Below are 22,028 nucleotides of genomic sequence, written 5' to 3' on the forward strand. Positions count from 1 at the left end.
GTGGTTTTTGCTCCTGACCTTTACACCGGAAGTACTTGCTGTAAACACTGTACGTTTGGAGGTGAGACTGTTGGATCCTATGAGACAGAAAGATGTCAAAAAATACGAGAATAGCGTTAGTATTTGGAGGATTTGTGACGGCTATTGCCGCTGCGTTTTACCCCATATTTGTCTACCCGCTCACACATAAAAACGAGTACAGTAAGTGTCTGCTTTCATAAAAGTTCAGTTACACAATTGGTTTTCAGTGTCTGGCGTAAATGTCATTTAATACTGTACTGTGTTGACTTCAACACTGTGCCAGTTCTTTGCATCTTGTCATCTTCAATCTAAATGTTGCTGTATTTGTCTAAACATGAACTAAAGTTAAGCTAGTAGTAGTTTGAGCTAGCTAGCTGTTAGCTGGCTAATTGGTTTACTATTCTACTTCTATTCGAAGTCTTTTCTCGTTCATTTGACGTATTGAAATTGCGGCTTTATGCTCCCTGAAACATTCAACAAAAGCTCTTTATAATGTACTGTATGTTTGTATTTTTATCGTGCTCATATATGCCTGAGTGTAGCGGATATTTACCTGTTCGACGTGAGCTAACCTGCTAAAAGTGGTCGTATTGTGCACCTAGACTTGCAAGGAAGCAGTGGGAGTTGCCTCCTGAACACCCAGAGCTTTCTCCTCCACATTTCCCCCAAACTATAAACATGTAATCAATGCAGCCAAGACCGACTAATGCCAGGAAAATTCATTGAAATAGCTGTGGTCTGACTGTATATCTTGTGCATCCACTCTGCTTACTGTAAAATCTGGGGCCAGATCTGGCCAGCACACATGGAAGGTTGAAGTCAGGACACATGATGTGAGTTGACTGATTTTGATGACTTTTTTTTTTCTCTTCTGAACACACTGTACTCTGCTGTCTTTGCTAGGAGAAGTCCAGAAGATGAACCGGACAGGAATCCAGCAGGCAGATATTCAACCTGTGGGTAAGAGCACAAAGCTAGATGATGTATGTAGTGTTTCCATGTACACAACACTCATTTTATGCCTGTTGAGGGCTGGGTCGATTGAATAATTTATATGTCAAATGTCCTGCCTCCTTTTATACATCTTTGTGAAAGCATTTAATAACTACGTTTGAGGAATCATTGTTTTTCACTCCCTAACATCGGTATTGGCAACTGCCCAAGACACAGGTCATCGGTCTGGCTCCAATTCGTTCCAAATATGTGTAAGGGGCCACAATCAGCAGCAGGAGCCACTCTATAAAGTGTAATTCACTGCCTTAATAGTGGTTCAACATACTTTTTTTTTTTTTTGTCCATAGGTGTGAAAGTATGGTCTGATCCGTTCAAGCCTTCAGGCAAATGAAGAACCAGCCAGCCCTTCACCAATTCCAGACACTGATGCTGTTGAAGACTTTAAACAGAGAATGCCTTTTTATGAGTGACTGGTGTGTGTGTGTGTGTGTGTGTGTGTGTGTGTGAATGCTTTGCAGAATGCGTGTTTTGTTTGGTTGTTAAATGGTATAAATAAAATATAAAGCTCTTATAACTTAAACCTGATTCCGTAACTGATTTGTTGGTAACATTCAGCAGTCATATTTAGTTTCACTCTACACCGGTTTTTTGTCACTGCTTATGTTTTAGTTCCAGTTTTATGAAATAATAATAACCCTGATACAAAGTGTGATGGACTTTGTGCCACAGCTCGCTAATCTTCCGTGTCAGACGATGTGATGTTGGTCCTCTTCTGTCCACGAGGGGGCGCCGCGTGCCTGTCTGTTTGGTACTGAAGGCACTGGCCTGCAATGTTTTGTTTGTGAGATATTTTGGAAAAACTTTTGCATTTCCAAAAGCCTTGCTCTGGTATGTGGCCTGTAGGAAATTATAATAAAAATACAGTGGTTTGTTTAGCCGTCCTATTCCTAAGAACCTCTTTTGACATTTTATTTTGATTTAGTCGGCATGGCAGTTATAAAAACGGTTCAGCAGATGAGGGACAATGTCCAGTAATGTGTGGTATCATCTTCCAAGATGGAAATAGTGGAGACGAGAGTTATTCCAGGACACATCACTCCGTATTATCATTTCCCTGTCAGAGACACTGGCTTGAATTGTTGTTCGGCTGTTTAAATGGCATGTGACTGAAGCTGTGCTTTTGCCCATCGGCTGAAAAGGACGGGACAGAGCTCCATGGCCATCTTGTTCAAAAACCCTCCCCGATGTGATCCAGACTCCCTTTACGAGGCCGTGGGTGCTGTAAAAGCAGGGGGGGTTCCAAAACTACAGTTTTTCCCCCCTTGTATTTTTGTGGTTTCCTGACATTGACCAGCATCCCCTTTCAGAGTTTTGGTCCATCAAAGTCCTCTTGGAGGAAAGATAGATTAAGAAAGAACTAAAGCATGTGTTTATGGTCCTTCAGAGATGGTGCATTTTTAAAGCTGCCCTTAAATCTTTCACGGTCCTCCGTGTAGCCTGTACTTTCGGACTTTTAGGACCGTCCGCGGGGCCCGCTGCCAGCAAAACCGACTGCTCGGGCCAGCAGCGGCCACTCTCCTTCTCAACCCCCCAATCAACAAGCCCCATTGTTTATGAGAGGTTGTTATTGTTGGGCTGCATTCAGAAACACGAGAAAACTCAAGGGCCCGGCTGCGCGGAGGCATCCAAAGTAAAGAGAGCACAGGGGTGAGGGGAGTGGGGGGGGTGGTTGAGGGGAAAAACGAAAAGCAGAAATTCCTCTCATTCCCCGCTGGTGTTTTCCAGATTCCTCAAGCGACAGCTTCTCGGGCCGTGCGAGTGAAGTAAGCAACCAGAGGGGAAATTGAAGAGAACGGCGAGAGGAAGAGAACCGCATTCTTGAGGGGACGCGTCACCTACGCACAGAATAGAAAGACACTCAATCTCTGTTGCTCGGCCTGGCAGGGTATGTAACAGGTTGTGCAGCGCGGCCCTTCGGCTCTCTGCGGTCGCGCCTCGCCGTGAATCGCTTGTTTGAGTCGCCGTGACGCTGACAGTTCGTTTCTGAACACCAACTCTTCCTCGCGTCCGTCTTTGCAAAGGGCTGCACCAGGCTTTTATACCTCTTGTCCCCTTCAGCTTATAGATAGACACCCATAACTATAAAACGTTCAATGGGGTCACAGCCTAACATGAACTCAGCAATTGTCGCCCCGGCAGCACTTTTTTTTTTTTTTTTACTATCCCAGCCATTAACCCATCACACAAATCTCTCCCGGCTATTGAGGCCGTCTGAGGGAGAGAGGTGGCACGTCGCTGATCCAAGCTTGTTTTGTTTGTGAGGCGTGTGTGCGCGCGCGTCGGGAGAGCGGCAGATAATTGGCCAAGGTTTCTAACTAATTGCCATGGGAACGGGGGTTGACAGACAGGTCACGGGGTTGGAGAAACAGCGGAGAGTGTCGGGAAGGGGTGGGATGTGAAATACGAGCAGGGCAGACGCCTCTCGCGCTCGTACTATGTCAAGTGCGGTAAACAGAAACAGAAAATAACAAGTGAACAAAGGGCAAGAACTCCGGAGGGCTCTCCATGACACTGTAATTGAAGACAGAGACCTGGCACCCATTGCCGTTTGAAGAAGTGTAACACTTTAGGAGAAGGTCTTGTTCTTTTTTATGCTTATTTGTGCTTATATAATAAACAAAGTGTGTGCTTAAGGTGTGATATCCCCACTTTAATCCTTCTAATGCAGTTTTAACTTTTAGTGGGTGGCCGAGTGTGCGGCATGGATCCTACAAAGCAATGAAAGTCAGCATAAACTTAAAGCGCAGTTCGCAGAGCGGTCACCCGTTATCTAAAAGGCGACTGTGACATCAGTATGTTCGTATCGTGAGAACCGGCGAACACAAAATAAAATGCATGCAGATGTTGGCGATCGGATTATGCAATACGTCCGCAAAAGGAAACAGATGTGCAGAGGAAGAGCAGAGGTGTAATTCAAATAAATGTATACTCAAAACGTTGCGGCAAGAAAAACAAAATCACTCCAGGGTAAACAGAGATGGTGTCTTTTATTTTTAACATAAGTCTATGTTCCAGCTACCTCGATTCTGTGGTCTGTACTGTAGATTTATACAGAACTAGTGGATGCAAATTCTTTTAAAAAAAAACATAATTGATCTTGTTTGCAGTTCAAGCTGTCCTGTCAGCAGGTTTACAGACTTTTCTTTTATACTAGCAGTCTATGGCCTCAGAGGATTTTTTGCTGCAATACCATGTGTGGCCACTGGGGAAAATTGTCATATCCAGGTGTATGTTTACACTCACAGTCTGTGCAGATTCAAATGGGTTATGCTAGTAGTGGCTAATGGAGCCTGAAGTTGCTTCCATACAGAGGCCTGCTGAGCTCACGTCTTGCTGACAGCGCACCTGCAGATTCTTCTTCTTTCTAATTTCCAAACCTGTCATCTTCTGGTGCTGGCTCAGGTGACATCACATGAGACCACTTATCAGATTCTGCACAGCTCCCCCTGGAGGCACAAAAGGCTCGCTACAACCTTTTTTTCCTCTACATATGCAGTTGTAATCCTCATTGTCCCCAATGCCTGAAAACAGACTCTGATGTTTGGAATTGGTCAAGTTTTCCTTTAAGACCCAATTTCTTTGGAATACATATGTAGCTTAACAGGATATAAGTAATGCCAGCGTCCATATTGTGTATATTTACGGTAGATTACGTGTGTAACACTGAGGCAATGGCTACAATTCTCCAAAACAAAGAATATCACAGATTATAACTAAAAAACAAATCTGCAGACATGCGTGCTCTTGCAAACACACACACACACTGGGTTTTATCCCACAAAACAAGCAAGAGTCTACATTTCACATCTCAAATACACTGCTTAGCCTTGTAAAACAATGTACCGGAGTGCTGTCCACATTCTTGGGTCAGCAGGCGCACGGCTGTGGAAACAGATAGTATAATTCTGAAGCAATGTCTAGGAAAAAAGGCACCGGCCAGGCTCGCAGCAGGCAGGCGAGGCAAACTGCCCCAGTGACGGTGTGGTCTGGAGCGAACTAGAGTTACATTTTGCACAAGTGCGTGCGTGTGTGTGCGCATGCGCGTGTGCATGTTCATGTGCATGTGTCATTCAGGAAAGAAAAGGAAGAAGTTCAGCTGAGAGGAATCCAGCATCCCCTGGAGACTAAACTGCGGTTGTGGAACTTACTGGAACTCCAAACATCGTGTGTGTGCTTTTGTATTATGTTCATATTTGCCCAAAGCAAGACCACAAATAGATAATTATGGTTTGTTTTAGGTTGCATCTCTGTTGCCCAGTCGTGAAGGCATTGCAGTTCATTGCTGTGGTGTGTCAGTTCTAATGGTAAAGGGCGGATGATGCAATGACGGTTTGTCGGCTCCCTCCTTCTTGTTTGTTGGTGTTTTTTAAGAGTCTTACCGGAACTTTTAGTTACAAACAGTCTGTATAGCTATTCGGCCACCCAGAGACGCACGTGTGAAAACATGTTATGAAGACTTTTCCCTTCTTAAGTCTGTTTTTAGCTAAGCCCATTATAAACACTCATCTAGTAATTAAGAGTTAACATTCTTAACATTGTAATTTTCACAATATTTAGATTGTAATTAGCAGAATTCTTGTGTTTGAGCTTCCATGCTGCTCTAGGTTAGCATGGTAACATGTTTTTAGAAGCACTTGAAACACTGCAAGACGTGGCTCTAAAGGGTGGCACTGTTGGTCGGCCCATCCCTTCAGTCCAGACTAAAATATCTCAAAAACTGTAGAATGGATTGCCCACAAAACTTACAAGGGCCAGGACTGCCCCCTAAAAGTAAATGATTTGGGTGATGTTCATGCTCCTCAGAGGATGAATCATGTCACCATTGTTGAGATTTTTCTATGAACAATTTCAGCAGCACAGTGTTTTCACATGTCATCCAAAATATCTCAACATCGACCTGGTATGTGGCACAGTTTTCCCCTTCAGACAGTCATGGTCCCCAGAGGAGGTGATCCCTCTCGTGCAACCAGGACCTTAACATATGGGTTTTAGTGACATATTGCAACAATTTTTGTTTGGACTACCCACAAAGTTTACCAGAGCTATGGCTGTCTTTAGTTGGGGATTCAAGTGGCTTTCAGGCTCCCCCATTGACTTAGTAAGACTTTTCCACAAATATTACCAGCAGCTCAAAGTTTTCATATGTTATTCTAGGTATCTCACATCAACCAGGCACATGGTGGGGCGCTGCTTAACTCAGCTTAACCCAATAAAACCAGAAAAGGCCAAAAAAAAAACAAAAAACAGGCACATGGCACAAAATGCTCTCCAGTCATGGTTCCCAGATGATGAATCATAATGACTTTGGTGATCCTTCACCTTTCCTCTTACACAACCAGAAGTGTTTTTGTTGTTTCTAGTGAAATATCTCAACAATTATTGAATGGATTCCCCACAGACTTTACAGCAGCTATGGAAACCCCCTAAATTGGCCATTCAAGTGACATTCATGCACCCCAGAGGATGGACCCTACTGACTTGTGTAAAACTTTTCCACTAACTCTACCAGCAGGTCAAAGTCTTCACACATTCTGTCTGTTGCACTTATGACCTGAACAGCAGCAAAATGAAAACAATCACCCAATGATGGCAAAAGGATTTGCAGGCTGTTTTTCTTCCTGTAGGAAAAGATACAGTTATCTAAGTGAATGATTACGAAAAAGATCCTTATAGAAACATACAAAACATGCTAAAGGAACACCAAGTGGTCTCTGTGTGCTCATGGCCAAACTCAGTGGTGCCTTCCTTCTTCCCGGCTCCTCAGGCAGCCACAGTGAATGTGATTAAACAACACCTCTGAATGAGGTGAGTAGGAAATTCTCAATGTGCCTCGAAGAGTGCCAAAAAGCCTGTCGCTTGGCTCCCATCCACGTATGGATCTGTAGAGGAAATGTTTAAGCAATTAGCTGGGGCTTAAGGTTGGAAAAAAGTTATTATTTCCTCCATGTCTTTTTTTATTTCAGTGGGGAGGAAAATCTTTGTTATGGACAAACCTCATCATGCGGACCATCTTTTCCTCTTTTCTCTAACGTGTTGTCCCATGTTCCACTGATTCTATGGAACCAAAAGCCACAATTACATTTAACTCAGAGCTGTTTGATTAACCTACAAAACCGCAGGCACGCATGCATGCTGCCTGAAGTATCATCATTGCCTGTTTAAACACACGTACCATTACAGCACCGCTGTCTGAGCTTTCGCGAGCCCCGGCCGTCAATCACATTATATAGCAGGTTTCCGTTTTACAGTCCCATTATAATCTTAAAAAATGTCTTATGCACTTAAATAGCAGGACGACTGTTGACTTAGGCAGGCTTACTGACGACGAGGGCCAGAGCTGTAAGCAATCATGCCGCTCTTCCAAACCTCTCGGAAAGGCTAAGAAAAGAGGGGAGAAGAAAGTGAGGCAGAGTGATTTATAAGGCACCTTAATACTTGACACGTTCATTCGTGAAAATAAGTCTGTGGCCTATCAAAGCCGTCGCTCGCGTTAAAAAACCATGGAAAGCTCTTTTAAACAGCTTTTTCATACTCAGCGGCCCAGTTTTCATTCATATTTCCTGGCAGGGGCCCCTCCGGTCTGAGAGACTATATCAAAATAAACAGCTTAACCCCAAGACGGTATTAAAAAATTATATTGTAGTGAACAATACAGAAGGTATGCTATTTCACAGAGCTGTTTCACAGCAGGTAACGCAATAAAGCTTGATAAAAAATGTGTAATATCGTGATCTAATATGACACACTGAGGCTTGTTTTAGTTGGACTCGGCGCACCAGTGGGCTGAGTGATTCACTGTGTTGAAAATACTCACAATGCCCCGCTATTTTCATGCAGCTAGATGAACTGTATCCTGTTATTAGTGGCTTCAAACGGAGCAGATTAATTCAATAAGTCAAACCTATATCCTATGGCGAGCGGCAGCTGTATAGAATAAAATAGTCTTTTAATGGATATTGAGCGTCCGCGGCGGCGTGCGTGATGAGTCACACTCGGCGTGCGTTTTCATTTCTAGTGTAAATGGCGTGTGGCTGAGCAGACATGGTGTGCCTCTGTGTTCCTCGTGGGTTTTCATTAGGGCCTTTTGCGGATGACAACAGAATATATGACTTGGCTCGGGACGGGAATTCTGGGAAAGTCATGGAATTTTGGACGCCTTGACGGAACACAGGCTGTCTGCTCTTGGCCCGCTCCCCACCGAGGAGGAGGAGGAGGAGGAATCCTGCCGCAGTGTGTGTCTGTGTGTGTGTGTGTGTTTGTGTGTGTGTGTGTGTGTGTGTGTGTGTGTGTGTGTGTGTGTGTGTGTGTGTGGTGGTGGTGGGCCTTCGGGACATCCTCAGGGAGCTGACCCAGAACAATGACAGGTTTACAGTGCAGCGACAGGCAGGCAGGCAGGCTCACATGTGGCTGAAGTCAAAACAGAGAGCAGGATCGCTCCGAGCGCTGGAGCACGTTTGGCGCATCCAGATCGTCCAGACGATTAGTAAGGCTGGTAATCTGTATTTATGCCTGAGGAGGGAATCTAAGGTATCTGCTCAACTCATTTACCATCTCCAAAACAAAACAAAAAGAAATGTCAAGGCTCTTAGGAAGGAAATCTGTGAGGAATCACTTGGTCTCTTGTATTTTGGAACAACTTCCTTTTTACATTTTTTGCTGATGAGCAACATGCAAAGATTTCAAGAAGTGCACAAGAATTACTCCTGACAGAACTTAATGATACGATTCACATTATTGCTCTCTTGGAGCTGACTGCTGTGAGACCCTGGCGTCAGTCCGAGACTTGAAAGCTAAAAAAACAAACTAAAGTTTTTTACTCTGTGAAATCCGGCAGCTGTATAAAGTAAATAAGGGTGTGCGAGGTGATGTGAAATATCAAAACACCCAGCATTTGACTTGCAGCTGACTCGCAAGTTGCTTATGATGACTTGAGGCAACTTGGGAGTCGCTATCACAAGCCTTGACCCTTGACTTGAGCTTGTCTCAAATGACTTGGGGCTTGGTCACACATTTTCTGTGACAAGACTTGATCTTCCACTCCAAAGATTTTGTACTTGACTTGGACTTGAGACTTGACCTCAGACTTGCTTGTTTGTTCTGAGGAATTTGATTTGGTCTCCTCTTAAATATTTTGTCACTTGACTCCAATTCAATCTGAGACACACTACTGCAAGACTTGAGAGTTGAAATGGACTCATCTCGCTGGACTTAACCACAAGACGTGAGACTTGACTTTGTTCTTAAGGACTTGGACTTTGATTGATTTAATTTAGACTAAGACTTGTCTTAAGTCAGTTAAGACATTAATTGGACAGGACTTGAGACTTTGCTTCTCTCAAATGACATGAGGTTTGATTTGACATAGTCTAATAAACTTGTCCCTAAGATTTACCTCGAGACATGGTATCCCAAGACCTGCGACCTGAATCGAACTTGTCCCAAATAAATTGACTTGACAAATGACTTGACATTTGCCATCACAAGACTTAAAACTTTACTTGACTTCTCTCCAATGACCTGTGGTTTGAAACAAAGTTAGCCAAGTGACTTGACTTGGTCTCAAATGACTTTGTGATCTGGCATAAACTTGAGACTTAACTTGCTCTTGCACAACCTGGGATTTGATTCTAGATTTGGTTCTGTTCCACAATTGGTCTTCCAAGGCTGTTGTGACTTGAATTGTATTGAATATCTTGTGACTTGGACTTGTCTTAAATGAGATGAGACTCCAACCTGTTAGTTAAATAATTACATTATCTGGACCTGTCTTTACAGGCTTGAGACTTGACTTCTCTCAAGTGGCTTAAATCTTGACTTGAAATAGTCTCAAATGACGTCTGGTTTGAATACAGTTGTGTCAAAGGACTTCAGAGCGAAAGTGAGACTTTCATGACTTGAGACTTGTCTTTTGATTTGGTATTCCTTGCTTTGACCGAGTTTTGACATGACTTTGGACCTTTCTTGAACAAATTCACCATATTGAACATACCTCAGATAAATAATTACATTGATTTGACTCGAGACTAGGTATCCCTTGACTTAAATTGGATTTATCTCCAGTGTAATGTGACGTGATTTGGACTTGCCACAAAACTTGAGACTTAGCATGACTGTCTTAACTGACTTGTGATTTGACGCTGTCTCCAAGGACTTGAGACTTACCTTGAAAATTGCTTTTGCGTGACTCGAGACTTGGTCCTCAACACGCGCAACCTGAACTTGACTTCCCAGTGCCCTAGGCTGTTAAGGACAGCGTCATAAATTCTGAGTGAAAGATTGTGGAAATTGTATTATTATGAAAAGCTTTGAAGCCCTGGAAAGGATTTTCTTTCCACAACTGCTCAAGAACTTCATTATTTCATCCATTTGTTCGCCTCGGCTGTACGTGCAGCGGAGGGTCAAAAATAAACCTTGGTCATGTCATGTGCATAACCCTAAACCCAACCGCAGGATTAAATAGCACCCATATGCACTGATGTCAGTAGGAAATTTGCAAAAACGATTGAATTGCATGAATAAACCTCATCCTCATATTCTGTCCAAAGGGTATACTTCTGCTATTTAATGCCATCCGCACATGAAAGCCACCCCGACATGAAAGCAGAGTCATATCCCACCTGAGCTCCAAATGATCTCTCCCTCTGGGCTACGAGCTTACTTTGCGGTCTCCCTTTTTCCCTGCTCCCTGCTCTCCTCATCCATCCATCCATCCCTCCGCCGCCGCTCCATTCAGAGGGAGAGAACAAACCACATGTTTCGGGGAGGAATCCTGAACGGGCAGCGTCCCAGACCAAAGTACCTCCAGCTCTCCTGCCCCCCCTGGCATCACTTAGCTCTACCCTGTCATTAAGGACGGGGCTGGATGATTTGTGTTGGATCGCGGCCCTTTGTTCGAACAGGATGGGTGCAAGCGGGAGAAAGACGGGGAGCGAGGGGCGATAGAGGAGGAATGATGTCATCTCGGGTCACTGCTGGAAGTGGGCCTGGACCTGTGGCGGCAGGAATGGTGTTGCCTTTGGGCTTCGGCGCAAGGAAAAGCGGATGGAGATGGAATGATGTGGAAGAGGAGTGTGTGTAATTTGGTATGTGTGTAAATATGTGTGTGTGTGTTTTGTTTTTTTTTTTGTTTTTTTAATTTTGTCTTGGGCGCACGCGGGTGCACAAAAACTTTCAGTACGTGGGTTTGCGAGGCATGCGGTTGGAAAAGTATAGGCTGTTTTATGTTGCGCTTGCTCTTTGTTTCAGTGTTTCTTTAGTGGGTGGATGGTTGAATGAATCATTTGGACAGAGGCTGAGGTATCAGAGAGACAGAGTGGTTTGGCTTTGGGGGGGGGGGGTGAGGAGGGGGGGGGGGGAGACAAGAGAGAAGGAAAACCAACTTGTACTTGTGGCTTCTGGATTCCTCGCGCACACTACTGCACAGTGATGTCTGTCTCCCTCCCGCTACCTACAGTATGTAGTGTGGAACATATCAGATACACCACAGACAGCGCGGACTGAAAGTGATTATCCAAAGCGTTTCTAGTTCGAGTATCCTGCTGAGCTGTGTCTACTTTGTTTCACTTAAAAGGATCGTTTCGCTTTTAAACAAGCCGGGTCTAATTTTTGCTATCTGGCCATCATTTCTATCCATCGTGGTAGACACTTTATTCAGGAAGTTGGTTGGCAAACATCTTAGAATGCGGCCACAGTGCCAAAAAGAAGTAAAACAGACATGAAACAAACAATAATGAAGAGTGTTTAGGGTTCATTACCAATATTTCAGGTGTGCTAATTTCTGTTTTACCTAGAAATAAAAGGTTTTAGAGCACCTGGCGAACCTGATTATACCCAAAATGTTATAAACAGAACATATTGGGTCCTTTTGGTGCCACTTGATCTAAAGGTAATAACAGTGGACCAATGTTAAACATGCATGGAAAGCTTTTAGAATCATGTCACATCATATTAGCATACTAAATACAGATAACATCATGTTATGTGACGGTAAGAGGCTCTACCCCGAGTCACGTGACTTGGACTTGAGTACGACTCGATTCACAGTCTGGTGACTTCAGACTTCAGAGGCGAGACTGTTTACAGCAGCGATGCTTGGCGCTCACACGCGGCAAAACGTGACGCAGCGTTTCCTAGAAGGCGAGCTATAATGATAAGAAGCCGCCGGCCGCATTATCATCGCCATCTTGTTGCTGCTGTTGGCATACTTCCTGACGCAGATTTAAAATATGCGTTATGTGTTTGTCTATGTTTGGACTCACGGTATGGTAGGAATGTAAAAAAAACAAAACAAAACAAAACATGAAAATTATTTGAACTCCCACACCACCTTCGCAGATCATCTCCATGTCTGTGTAGATCGTCAAGCTTACAGGTTCATTTGGCGGCGGATGCTCACGTGACTTCTGCGGAAAAACGTGACGCATCGTTTGACTCTCAGCCATGTTTGAGCCCGGGCGATCAGATCGACCGTAAATGGGCCGCGGACAATTTAGCACGACGGACAGCTCTGTGGGTCCTCGACGGCCTCAGGGTGAAGCGCGTCTGAGCGTGTTCGCTTCATCAAATTCTAACTCACACTGATCCCTGAGCGAAAAAAACCCCTTTATGTTACACCATTTGTTACATATGCACATATATTAGCGCAGTCGCTCAAATGTAAGGTACTGAGGAAATGCACTTACTCTGCACTCCCAGTGTTATTTCACATATTTATTGCATCTTTTATTGTCTCTGCCTCCAATAATATTTAGATGGAAGGGGACTGATAGGAGCAGACGTCCAATAACACAGATAAAGTGCTTGGAGGGTGATTGTGCAGCGTGTTTTGAGGAGCGAGGCGTCTGCCTAAGTAAACTCGGACCAACACTAAGGAATTGCGCTCTGGAACGTGGTGGTGTAACCGGAGCACGGGTTTGGGAATAGCCCAGGGGAACTGGGCTCAGTTTTCCAAAAGCCTCTATCTCCTGCGATATGTAGTGTGATTTGAGGAGAGTGTGTGTGTGTGTGTGTGTGTGTGTGTGTGTGTGTGTGTGTGTGTGTGTGTGTGTGTGTGTGTGTGTGTGTAACAGGGGAAGTGGATGGAGGGCTTACAGAACGGCTAAGTCAGGAAAACAAGTCTCAGGAAACCCTATACCTCAATCTGGCACCGACACAGACGTTCTTTCTTTCTCTGCCTCTGTCTCACTCTTTCTGTCTGTCTCTCTCTCTCAGTGACTCTTGTCTGTCTGCCTGCATGTCTCTCTCTCTCTCTCTCTCTCTCTCTCTCTCCCTCTCTCAGCCTGTTCTGTAGAAAAAGAGGAGTGAAAGCAACAGCGGTCAGAGCAAACAAGCGGACAAAAGCCACCCTTGACACTCCGTTAAGGAAACAGCCATGACCTTGACGGGAGTTCAAACCTCTTTACACTGCGAGACTCCGCATGCTTTCTTTTTTCACAGCTATTTCCCCTTTTGTGTCGCTGATTTTAGGAATTTCAAAGCAGTGACAAAACAATCAATACACAGGCAAAAACATGAAAAGATGTGAAAAACGCAAAAAGGTCTCGAAAGTTTAAAAGATCCAAGTCTGCGCCAGCAGAAACGCCTCTTCATCAGTCGTGCCTTTAATTCCGCGACTCTGTGACACATTATATCACTATGTCACACTTTTTGCATAATTAATGTGTAGAAGCTAGTTTGGCATGTAAGAACTGATTTAGCACAGTTGGTCTGTTGTTATTAGCGATGCTGGCTCAGGCCTGAGTGAGCTGACCAATCAGAGGATGTTTTTGTTTTTTTTTACAATCATGAACCTGAAAATGAGAATTGTACGTCCCTTTTTAATCGCTCCTTGGCCCTTGAGATAGATAAAGGGAAGAGGATTTTAAATTGGCATATTTTGAAGACATAATTCAAAATGTAACTAACTTCTCCATAAAGCAACTACAATTAAAATATCATCAGGGCAGATATTTTTTATGATCTAATTATGTAATCCCAGTTACATGTAATCAGTTGCTACCCAACCCTGTCATCTATCTTTTTCCTCTTTTTGTCTTTCCCCCTCTCTCTTCCTCTCCCCTGTCTGCACCCCTTTATCTCATCCCTTTTCCACTGTCCCTAGAGCCCCTCTCTGTCCCTGTCACCCCCATTTCCTTCGACTTTCCACTGCTTTTCCACTCTTTTCTCTATCTTTCCTCCCTCTCCCAGACCTGCGCTCTGTCTCCCCCCTTCTTGTCTTTCCACATCTCTGGACCCTTCGCTGCACCTCCCGCAACAAACACACCTACTTACGACGCACCCCACTCATCTCTCTCCCCTTCTTTCCATTTGTTTGCTGCCATCTTCTTCTCTCCCGGCACCTCATTCTCCCTCTGTTTTCCTCCATATATCATTATCGGCCTCTGTTTCCGTGTCTCCACCTTATCAGCTTGTCCTCTCTCTGCTCTCCCCCCACAGTTCTTCCCTCTGTCTCACCCTCCTCTCCTCTCTCTGTGTCCTCGGTGTGTCTGTGAGGGCAGCGAGTGGTCAGGCCTGCCTACAGGCATCAACAGCACAGGGCCACTGCCTCGGGCTGTGTGTGTGTGTGTGTGTGTGTGTGTGTGTGTGTGCGCGCACTAGGCTGATTGGCGCTGTGCCCGGACCCACCTCCTGTGGTGAAACTCACTCCTTTTCTTCTTAGCACTCTGGACTGATGCCCAGACTGACCCTCACCACACACACACACACACACACACACACACACACACAAAGATACAGGCACGTGAAATACATCCACATATAACCTGACTGGCACACAGATGTGAGGCATTAATACACACAGTAACAAACGCACACACACGTACACACACACAGAGCAGAATCTCTTTTGGTTGGCCTCTGTGAGCCGTACATACACATGCATTTAGATGTGTTCGTATGAGTATTTCTGTAGTGTGTGTGTGTGTGTGTGTGTGTGTGTGTGTGTGTGTGTGGTTGAGAGTTTCCTTGGCAGCCAGTGTGTGTATGCATGTCACACACAATGGGCCCGACTTCCACCCTCTCCCGCTCCACAAAATTGACGTGTATATCGTTCAATTTAGGATGTTTGCATTAGATTAAACCGTGTACACAGAAAAATGCTCTCTTTTACAGTAAAGGAAAATTCCACCCTAAATTGATAACATCCGCGTGAGCTGCACAAGTAGTATTATTTACCAGCATGAAGATGAGAGTGGAAAACAGTCTCAAGGTCTCACCGCAAGGTCCGTTTATTTAATTTATATTTCAATATGTATTCTGCATTAACATTTTTCATCAACATTTTTTTGACAAAAGTATTTCTGATTCCAGCTCTGGTTGTAGTCTCTGTTCTGGAGCTTTCGGCCACACCACGTGGCTCTACGTCAGCGCGTGGAGTTGTCCGAGCCGCTGCAAAACGTTCATTTCATGGAGTAAAATCTACACATGACTTCAGAAACAATTAACTCACAACCCCCAGTTGACACCACACAGGATATGCAGGTGTAGGCAGAGGTGTGAAAGCAACATTTTTCTAGTTTACGTTTTCCCAGTTTCACAAAGTTTTCCGAAAAAGCTGTGGCCATATTGACTTATAGTAAGTCTCCTTCTGCTTCTTTGCATTGTATTTCTGCGTAAGCGATTGCTGACACTCAAGTGAAAGCTGTTCTCTGATACTGATAACTGGGGCCAGTGAAAGTGCTTAAAGTAATGTTATTAATCTTGGGGACTTTTCTAAAATGATTTTTTTATCCCCCCCTCCCCACACCAATCATTTTCATATAGTCCCTTACATTCAGGTATTTAGTTGAGAAACATTTTTCTACTGAACTTCATTGTAACTGAACTGCACACGTGGTGCCATGACGCTATCTATTGCAGAAAGTCACCGCAGCAAAATGCAAAAACTGAGCCTTAATGTAAATATTTCACAACTAAAAAGTGACATGATGTCTTTTCATCCATCCATCCATCCATTACTGCGACCGCTTATCATTTGCAAGGTGTCGGAGTCGATCCAAGCTAACACTGTGCGAGTGGCAGGGTACGCCAGTCTTGTGCCCCGTATCACCAAATATCAAAATGGATCTTTGGCCTTGGCTGTCGGGGGATCTTTCTTAGGGATTACTTTAAAAGTTACACGGTGTTGATTCAAAGTCGAATTGTTTCTTCCTTTGGCATCCATGTCAACGGGAACCGGCACGGCAGGGACCTCTAAACTGGAATCACGGGAGGAGGCGTCGGCGTTTTATCAGTCCCCTGGCACATCCTGCACAGCTGTGTCACTCTTTCCATGTCATGGTCAACTAGCGTGTGGCTGCTGGCCTCCACACTCCCGTATCTGCTCCTTGAGGCCGACTCTAGAATGTGAAAAGCCGTTATTTATTCAAGCCGTCTGTTGCGGTCTCGGTGTCGCTTGGTGTCATTCCTTTTTTTTTTCCCTCGGCGTCCACATCATTTAATGACTTTATTTTTTTTCTCTTAATGGCTCCCCACCCTCACTCATTAGAGTAATAGATAGAAGGACAGATAGAAATAGTGAGAGCTACCACAATTCGTCCCAGATCCTTTCCCCAGATGTAACGCAAAACGAGGGCCAGCGTCAGGCCAACAGCAGCCCCGGCCCGGCTTGTTCCCTGACACTTGGATGCCAGCTCCTCTGTGGTTTTCAGCCAGTGAGCTCACCCCTATTGAAAATAACAGCAGTGACATCACTGTTTTGGCCCATCGCTGATCCCACCCAGTCAGGAGTCAGAGGTAACCCGCAGCGAAGGCAGGAAAAGGGCTAAAAATGAACGGAAAGAAAGGGAGAAAAAGGGGGGAAAAAGACGGGAAGATGGTTTTTATTTAAAGGTAATAAGGTTGTTTTATAGGCAGAGTAAGGGGAAGGCGAGGGTGAGGCCGGATTGAGCACAGACAACGCAGACACATATACACGTATATAAATAGAATCACATTTTTTTGTTGGCCTTCGCTGCGCTTTGGCTCCGTCGACCGACATTTAACTTCTTGTAGTGGTTTGAGCCAGTATTTTTTTTGTCTCAACCTTCAGATGCAGCTTTCTGTCTCTCCTTGCCCTCGAGGTCTCCAGCTGATGCGCCAGCTGCGCCTCCACGGCACCGGCACCGCCTCGCATTGACCTCTTGACCGTTCAACTTTGACCTCTGACTTCGATCGACTGGCCTGTAACACTCACTGCCACCAACTGACACACATTTATGAGGGCGTCAGAACTCGTGCTCACAGGCAAAGATGTCAAACGAGCTTCTGTTTCTTTTGCAAAACGCACAAAACTGCATTTTGAAGACAGGATAAGGGTGGTGAAAAGGCTGACACGGGACATCAAACCGGCATTGAATAGAGCAAATCGCTGTCAATAGTCATTTCAACAAGCGCCCCAAAACAACATCTGGTTATGTGTCAAGTCGTAAAGCCCTCTATTGGCCACGTTAATTACAACAGGGGCAAAGGAGGAAGTCAGGTGACATTATGATAGAGCAACAAAGTCCTTGTAGGAAGAAGGTCAGGATGGATGGTTGACTCAACAAATCATGCTGACGCTTTGTTTCCCGTTTCAAAACCAGCTCACGTGTTTCCTGTAAAAACAGGCTGGGTCAACTAAACCAGCTAAACCAGCTAATTAGCTAATGGCAGAGACAGTTAGGCAGGAGTTAAACGCTACTTTGGCAACGAGTAGAGCTGTCCATCAGAAAACTCCCTGATTCCCAGAGAGGAAATACTTTCTCAATAAAGTATGATCCAGTTTTTTTTTAAAAAGTTATAAGCCACATACTGTACTGGCATGTACGTGTCATTAAAAATCTATTTTTTATTTCAGTGGAAACTTTGAATTGATTGATCCCTCACTTTATTTTACTGTCACAATGGTGGTGAAGCTCTCCTTATGCTCATTTTTGCCCAAACTCCAGTGCCTCCCAACATCTGGTCACGTTGGTGTTCATAAAGGTTTGGCAACGGAGGCGTAAAATCAGAAAACTCTTCTGTAAAGGACGTGGATGGACAGTAGTTATAGTATGATTTGGAGGGAGGAAGTACAGCTGAAGGTCTATGAGTAAAGGTTGAAGAACCAGTGATGTCGGAGACGCACCGCTACGCCCTTAACCTTTGCCACAGCAGGTACGAAGTTAAAACTCGAGCTGCATTAAATCACACTGTCTTGCTTTGTCGGGAAGGCCGCGCGGCTCGTCACGACGTCCGCCACCGCCGTGATCTGAATCTCCAGCTCTGTGGTCGCAACCTCGGCTTCATTAACCTTGAGAGGGGTAATGTCACCCTCTCCTCCCAGTGATGTCATGTTTTGTGATGGGGCTCAGAGGTGTGTGTGTGTGTGTGTGTGTGTGTGTGTGTGGGGGGGGGGGGGGGGGGGGGCTGTATATGTGTGTGTGTGTGTGTGTGTGTGTGTGTGTGTGTGTGTGTGTGGACATGGTGGTGGCAGGGAGGAGGAAGACGAGGGGGATCCTATTTGTTTGTTTTGCCCTCCAGACGTGTCCGAGAGCAGATTAAGGGATTTAGCTTTGGGATGGGGGGGGTGCAGACTTAAACTCCTCTCCCATTTGCATACCCGGTTGGTGAACACAAACACTCCGAAGAGGTCAGAGGAATCAAGAAGTTTCCATTTGTTTGAAATAAAAAAGCAACCGCGGAGAGAGACAGACGGACGGAGGGACACTGTTGACAAAACGGTGGCATGGCGTGGCGGTGGAGGGGAAGGGGAGACCGTGGCGAAGTCGCACGCTGACGCCGTGATACCTCTTCCAGTCGTCTGATCTTCCCTTGTTTTAGTGCTAATCCCAACTTTAAGCACCAACAGAATTATAGACCCCAAATCCTGTAGCTTTGCCAGGTCTCTCACGCAATGGCTTCTCTTACAGAACAGGAGCGTCTCTGTCAGCGAGCAGACACTTGCCTCTTATCACTGCACTGTTTCACGGCGTTATGTTAATCAATGGATGTATCGATGATGGCATAGCTTGGAATTTCTATGCGTTTGAGTTTCCTTATTAAGTGATGAACAGGGGACAGTTGTGGAATCTCAGGACTTGCATGACTTGAGTATTTTCACTTAACGCTACTCTTTACTTCCAGTGCAAGTGCTTGGGGTTAGTGGTTTGGGTCCAACGTTAAAGACACAGAGACTGGCGTACCCCGCCACTCGCACAGTGTCAGCTTGATATCGATGCCAGACCAAAATAATAGATCAACCATGGGAAATATATTTTCCAGTGGGACATCTTCGTGTTGCTTTTTTCTTTGTCCACTTAACAGACCAAATGCCAAAGATGTTATATTTGGAGCGATATAAAACTGAGAAAATAAATGTCTTGGTGTCTTTTTTGCCCGACGAATCGAACACGATTGTTGATTCATTTCCTGTCCGTCAGCTTCACTAAACCCAATGGACTGAGCTGGGTTTCTTTTAGCGTCTTCGTCTCCTTCTTTTTTTTACGTCATCGCCTCCACCACCTGACGCCAGCCTGCCACGCGCACACATTGGTGTGTGTGTGTGTGTATGTAATTGTGGAGGGGTTTGGAGGGAGGTAGGGAGGTAGGGAGGGGGGAGGCGGGGATGCTGCAAACTGCAAACAAACGAATGAACGCCAAGCTCAAATTCAACCGCAGGTCGCCGGGGCCAGGGCCCAGGGCCTGCCGTGGTGTGGCTTCTTTTGTAATGTATATCAAGTTCACCAAGGGCCTTTTCATCTGACAGGCCATTGTTAAAGGGAGGCTAGGCGGCGTTCTCCTCCCCTCTTAACCCCGCCCGTCCGACACGGGAGCAGGTTGGCTTGCAATTGTTTTATGGAAATGCACGCGGGCCTGGCCGGGTGTCTGCCAGGCGAGGACTGAGAGGAGGGAGGGAGGGATTGTGTGTGTGTGTGTGTGTGGGTGTGGGTGTGTGTGTGTGTGTGTGTGTGTGTGTGTGTGTGTGTGTGTGTGTGTGTAGGATGGTGGTTGGGGAAGGTGGGGGGGGGTGTGACGCCGACCCCTTCGAACGCCCCTGACCCTGAGCAGATGGTGAGGCAGGGTCTCTCCGCTGAGCCAGAATTAATAGCGTGTGCCATGTCACATTGTCTGAGATGGGCTTGCTGAATCCCCCCCCCCAACTCCCATCTTGATTTTTGCACCCCCCCCATCTCTCTCTCTCCTCTCCACCTTTCTTCCATCGCTCCTTCCCGTACCCCTCCTCTCCTCTTCTTTACCTCCCATACATCACATCACTTGTCTCTTCCCCTCCTCTGATCCCCCCCCCCCACCTCCCTCCCTCCCTCCCTCCCCAATACATCCCCAATCTCATCCAGCTTCCCCACAGAGTGCTTACTCTTCCAGGCACTCGTTTGCTCATTCGTTCACTCATTCATTTATTCATGTGCGCCTCATTCATCCCTCTCTTTAACAGACACTCATTCACAGGTTTGCCCACTCGCCGAGGCTTTATTGCGGGACAATTAAGGCACCTGCGTTTCTAAAGCTCCCCCGCTGAATGCCTGCCACCCCGTTTCCTCACCCGTCTGTTCACACTACTACTACTGTTCACCCGCTCACTTGTTCTTGTATCCGGCCCCCGCTCACGCGCTCATGTACAGGGCTGCTGGCTCAGCCCAATCACTCCGTGTCACTCAGTCACGCCGCATAAATGCATATGAAATCTGAAAACACGTCTTTTTTCATCAGTTTTTTGGCCACAGAAAGCCTTTCACAAACGCTCCCAAATCCTAGAGCCTCACACTGCGGTGTGGATGGGGAGCTTTTGTCAGGTGCTGAGTTATGATGTCATAAGATGCACTTTTGAGAGCCTTGACTCTCGGGTGAAAAATGTTTTTCCTCTACATCGATGAAAAGCCACTTGGCGGAAAATGGTGCAAAAGTGCAGGTGCGGACTCGAGGGGCCCACATGTGGCCAAAAATGGGATTTCGCGAATTCAGTGCGGACTCCACACTTTAATAAATGAGGACAAAACAGCCATGGCGCAAGAACAGAATGTTGGCAGTTAACATTTCTGGAAACCACTTACACGTTCACATTTGTATCTGTCATACATAACATCGAACATTTCAACATGACACGTGATATCACATTCACATTATATCATCAAGACCTGACTTTCATATCAAGAGGTAGAGGGGTTGGTGGTGGAGATACAGGCAGGATGGCTGCCAAGCCAGTGACAACTGTCCAAGACTGCGTCTCAGTGTTTGCAAGTGAGTCACCACTGGATACTTTTTAGCTGTTATCATGAGTTCCACTCGTGATTATATTTTTCTGAAGCTTTCAGTGGTGTCTTGTAGAGGATGGCGTTTGCTCGGTTGTCATAGAGATGGTTTGGTTGTGCTTGTGGTGGCTAAGTATGAAACTAAGCTCATGCTGTAACATTTTTTAGTTTTATATAGAGCAACAAAACACTATGAGCTATAAACAATACAGAAACATAACACATATGTTGACACATCATAGCAGTGCCATTTATTGGGGCGTACATTAACATTTATTTACCTCATGATCTTCATCAGCGGCATCAGTTTGCTTAGGAGTAAGAAGGTAAGTGTGGTAACAGTGGTGAAAACATTGTTAGTGTTCATGGTAAACGTGGTTAAGTTGGTTTAGTTTAGTTACCATATGAGGTAGGAATGATTTGAACCCATACAGTCATATAAGTAGTAGCAGCCCTGCTGGAAAAAAAAACAAACAAATAAAACAAAACAGCATAGACGAGCATCAAAACACAACATATGCTGGTCTCTCTGGTGACTGGTCTATGCTGTTTTTTTCCCAGCAGGGAGTTTAAAGGGGCTCTTGTTCTTGTATGCTTAGTCTCCGTGCTCATCACTCAGCTACATGTTAGCTTAGAAATGAAGTCCACTTACATAAACCAATGACTGGCTTCCAGCACAACACAGAAATTCCACAGAGTCCCTTTAATGACAAGGTAAAAAGGTGTCAAATGTGGATGCCAAAAAGAACCTAATCAATAAGCAAAATAACTGTCCACAAGAGTCATGCT

At 45.3% G+C, this 22,028-nt stretch overlaps 1 protein-coding gene across 2 annotated transcripts; it reads left to right on the top strand.

Moving 5' to 3' along the window:
- The first annotated feature begins 9 nt into the window (after positions 1 to 9).
- On the top strand, positions 10 to 18,380 carry smim20 (small integral membrane protein 20). 2 transcript variants are annotated; one of them, XR_005077323.1, is made up of 4 exons: positions 10 to 201; positions 925 to 981; positions 1,323 to 1,478; positions 18,347 to 18,380. XR_005077323.1 is itself a non-coding variant. In XM_037112259.1 (3 exons), the coding sequence occupies exons 1-3, from the start codon at positions 93 to 95 to the stop codon at positions 1,364 to 1,366; spliced, it is 210 nt and encodes a 69-aa protein (XP_036968154.1). In that variant the 5' UTR covers positions 10 to 92; the 3' UTR covers positions 1,367 to 1,555. The 2 variants fall into 2 exon arrangements, 1 of the variants encoding a protein (XP_036968154.1); XM_037112259.1 differs by lacking the exon at positions 18,347 to 18,380 and having other exon boundaries at positions 1,323 to 1,555.
- Positions 18,381 to 22,028: the final 3,648 nt, after the last annotated feature.

This window comes from Acanthopagrus latus, chromosome 10, assembly GCF_904848185.1.
Source record: "Acanthopagrus latus isolate v.2019 chromosome 10, fAcaLat1.1, whole genome shotgun sequence".
In the NCBI taxonomy this organism is placed as follows: domain Eukaryota; kingdom Metazoa; phylum Chordata; class Actinopteri; order Spariformes; family Sparidae; genus Acanthopagrus; species Acanthopagrus latus.

Coding starts and splice junctions, on each gene's coding strand:
- smim20 (XM_037112259.1), top strand. CDS start 93: ATGTCAAAAAATACGAGAATAGCGTTAGTATTTGGAGGATTTGTGACG. Junction 202..924: donor CACACATAAAAACGAGTACA/GTAAGTGTCTGC, acceptor TGTCTTTGCTAG/GAGAAGTCCAGAAGATGAAC. Junction 982..1,322: donor GGCAGATATTCAACCTGTGG/GTAAGAGCACAA, acceptor TTTTGTCCATAG/GTGTGAAAGTATGGTCTGAT.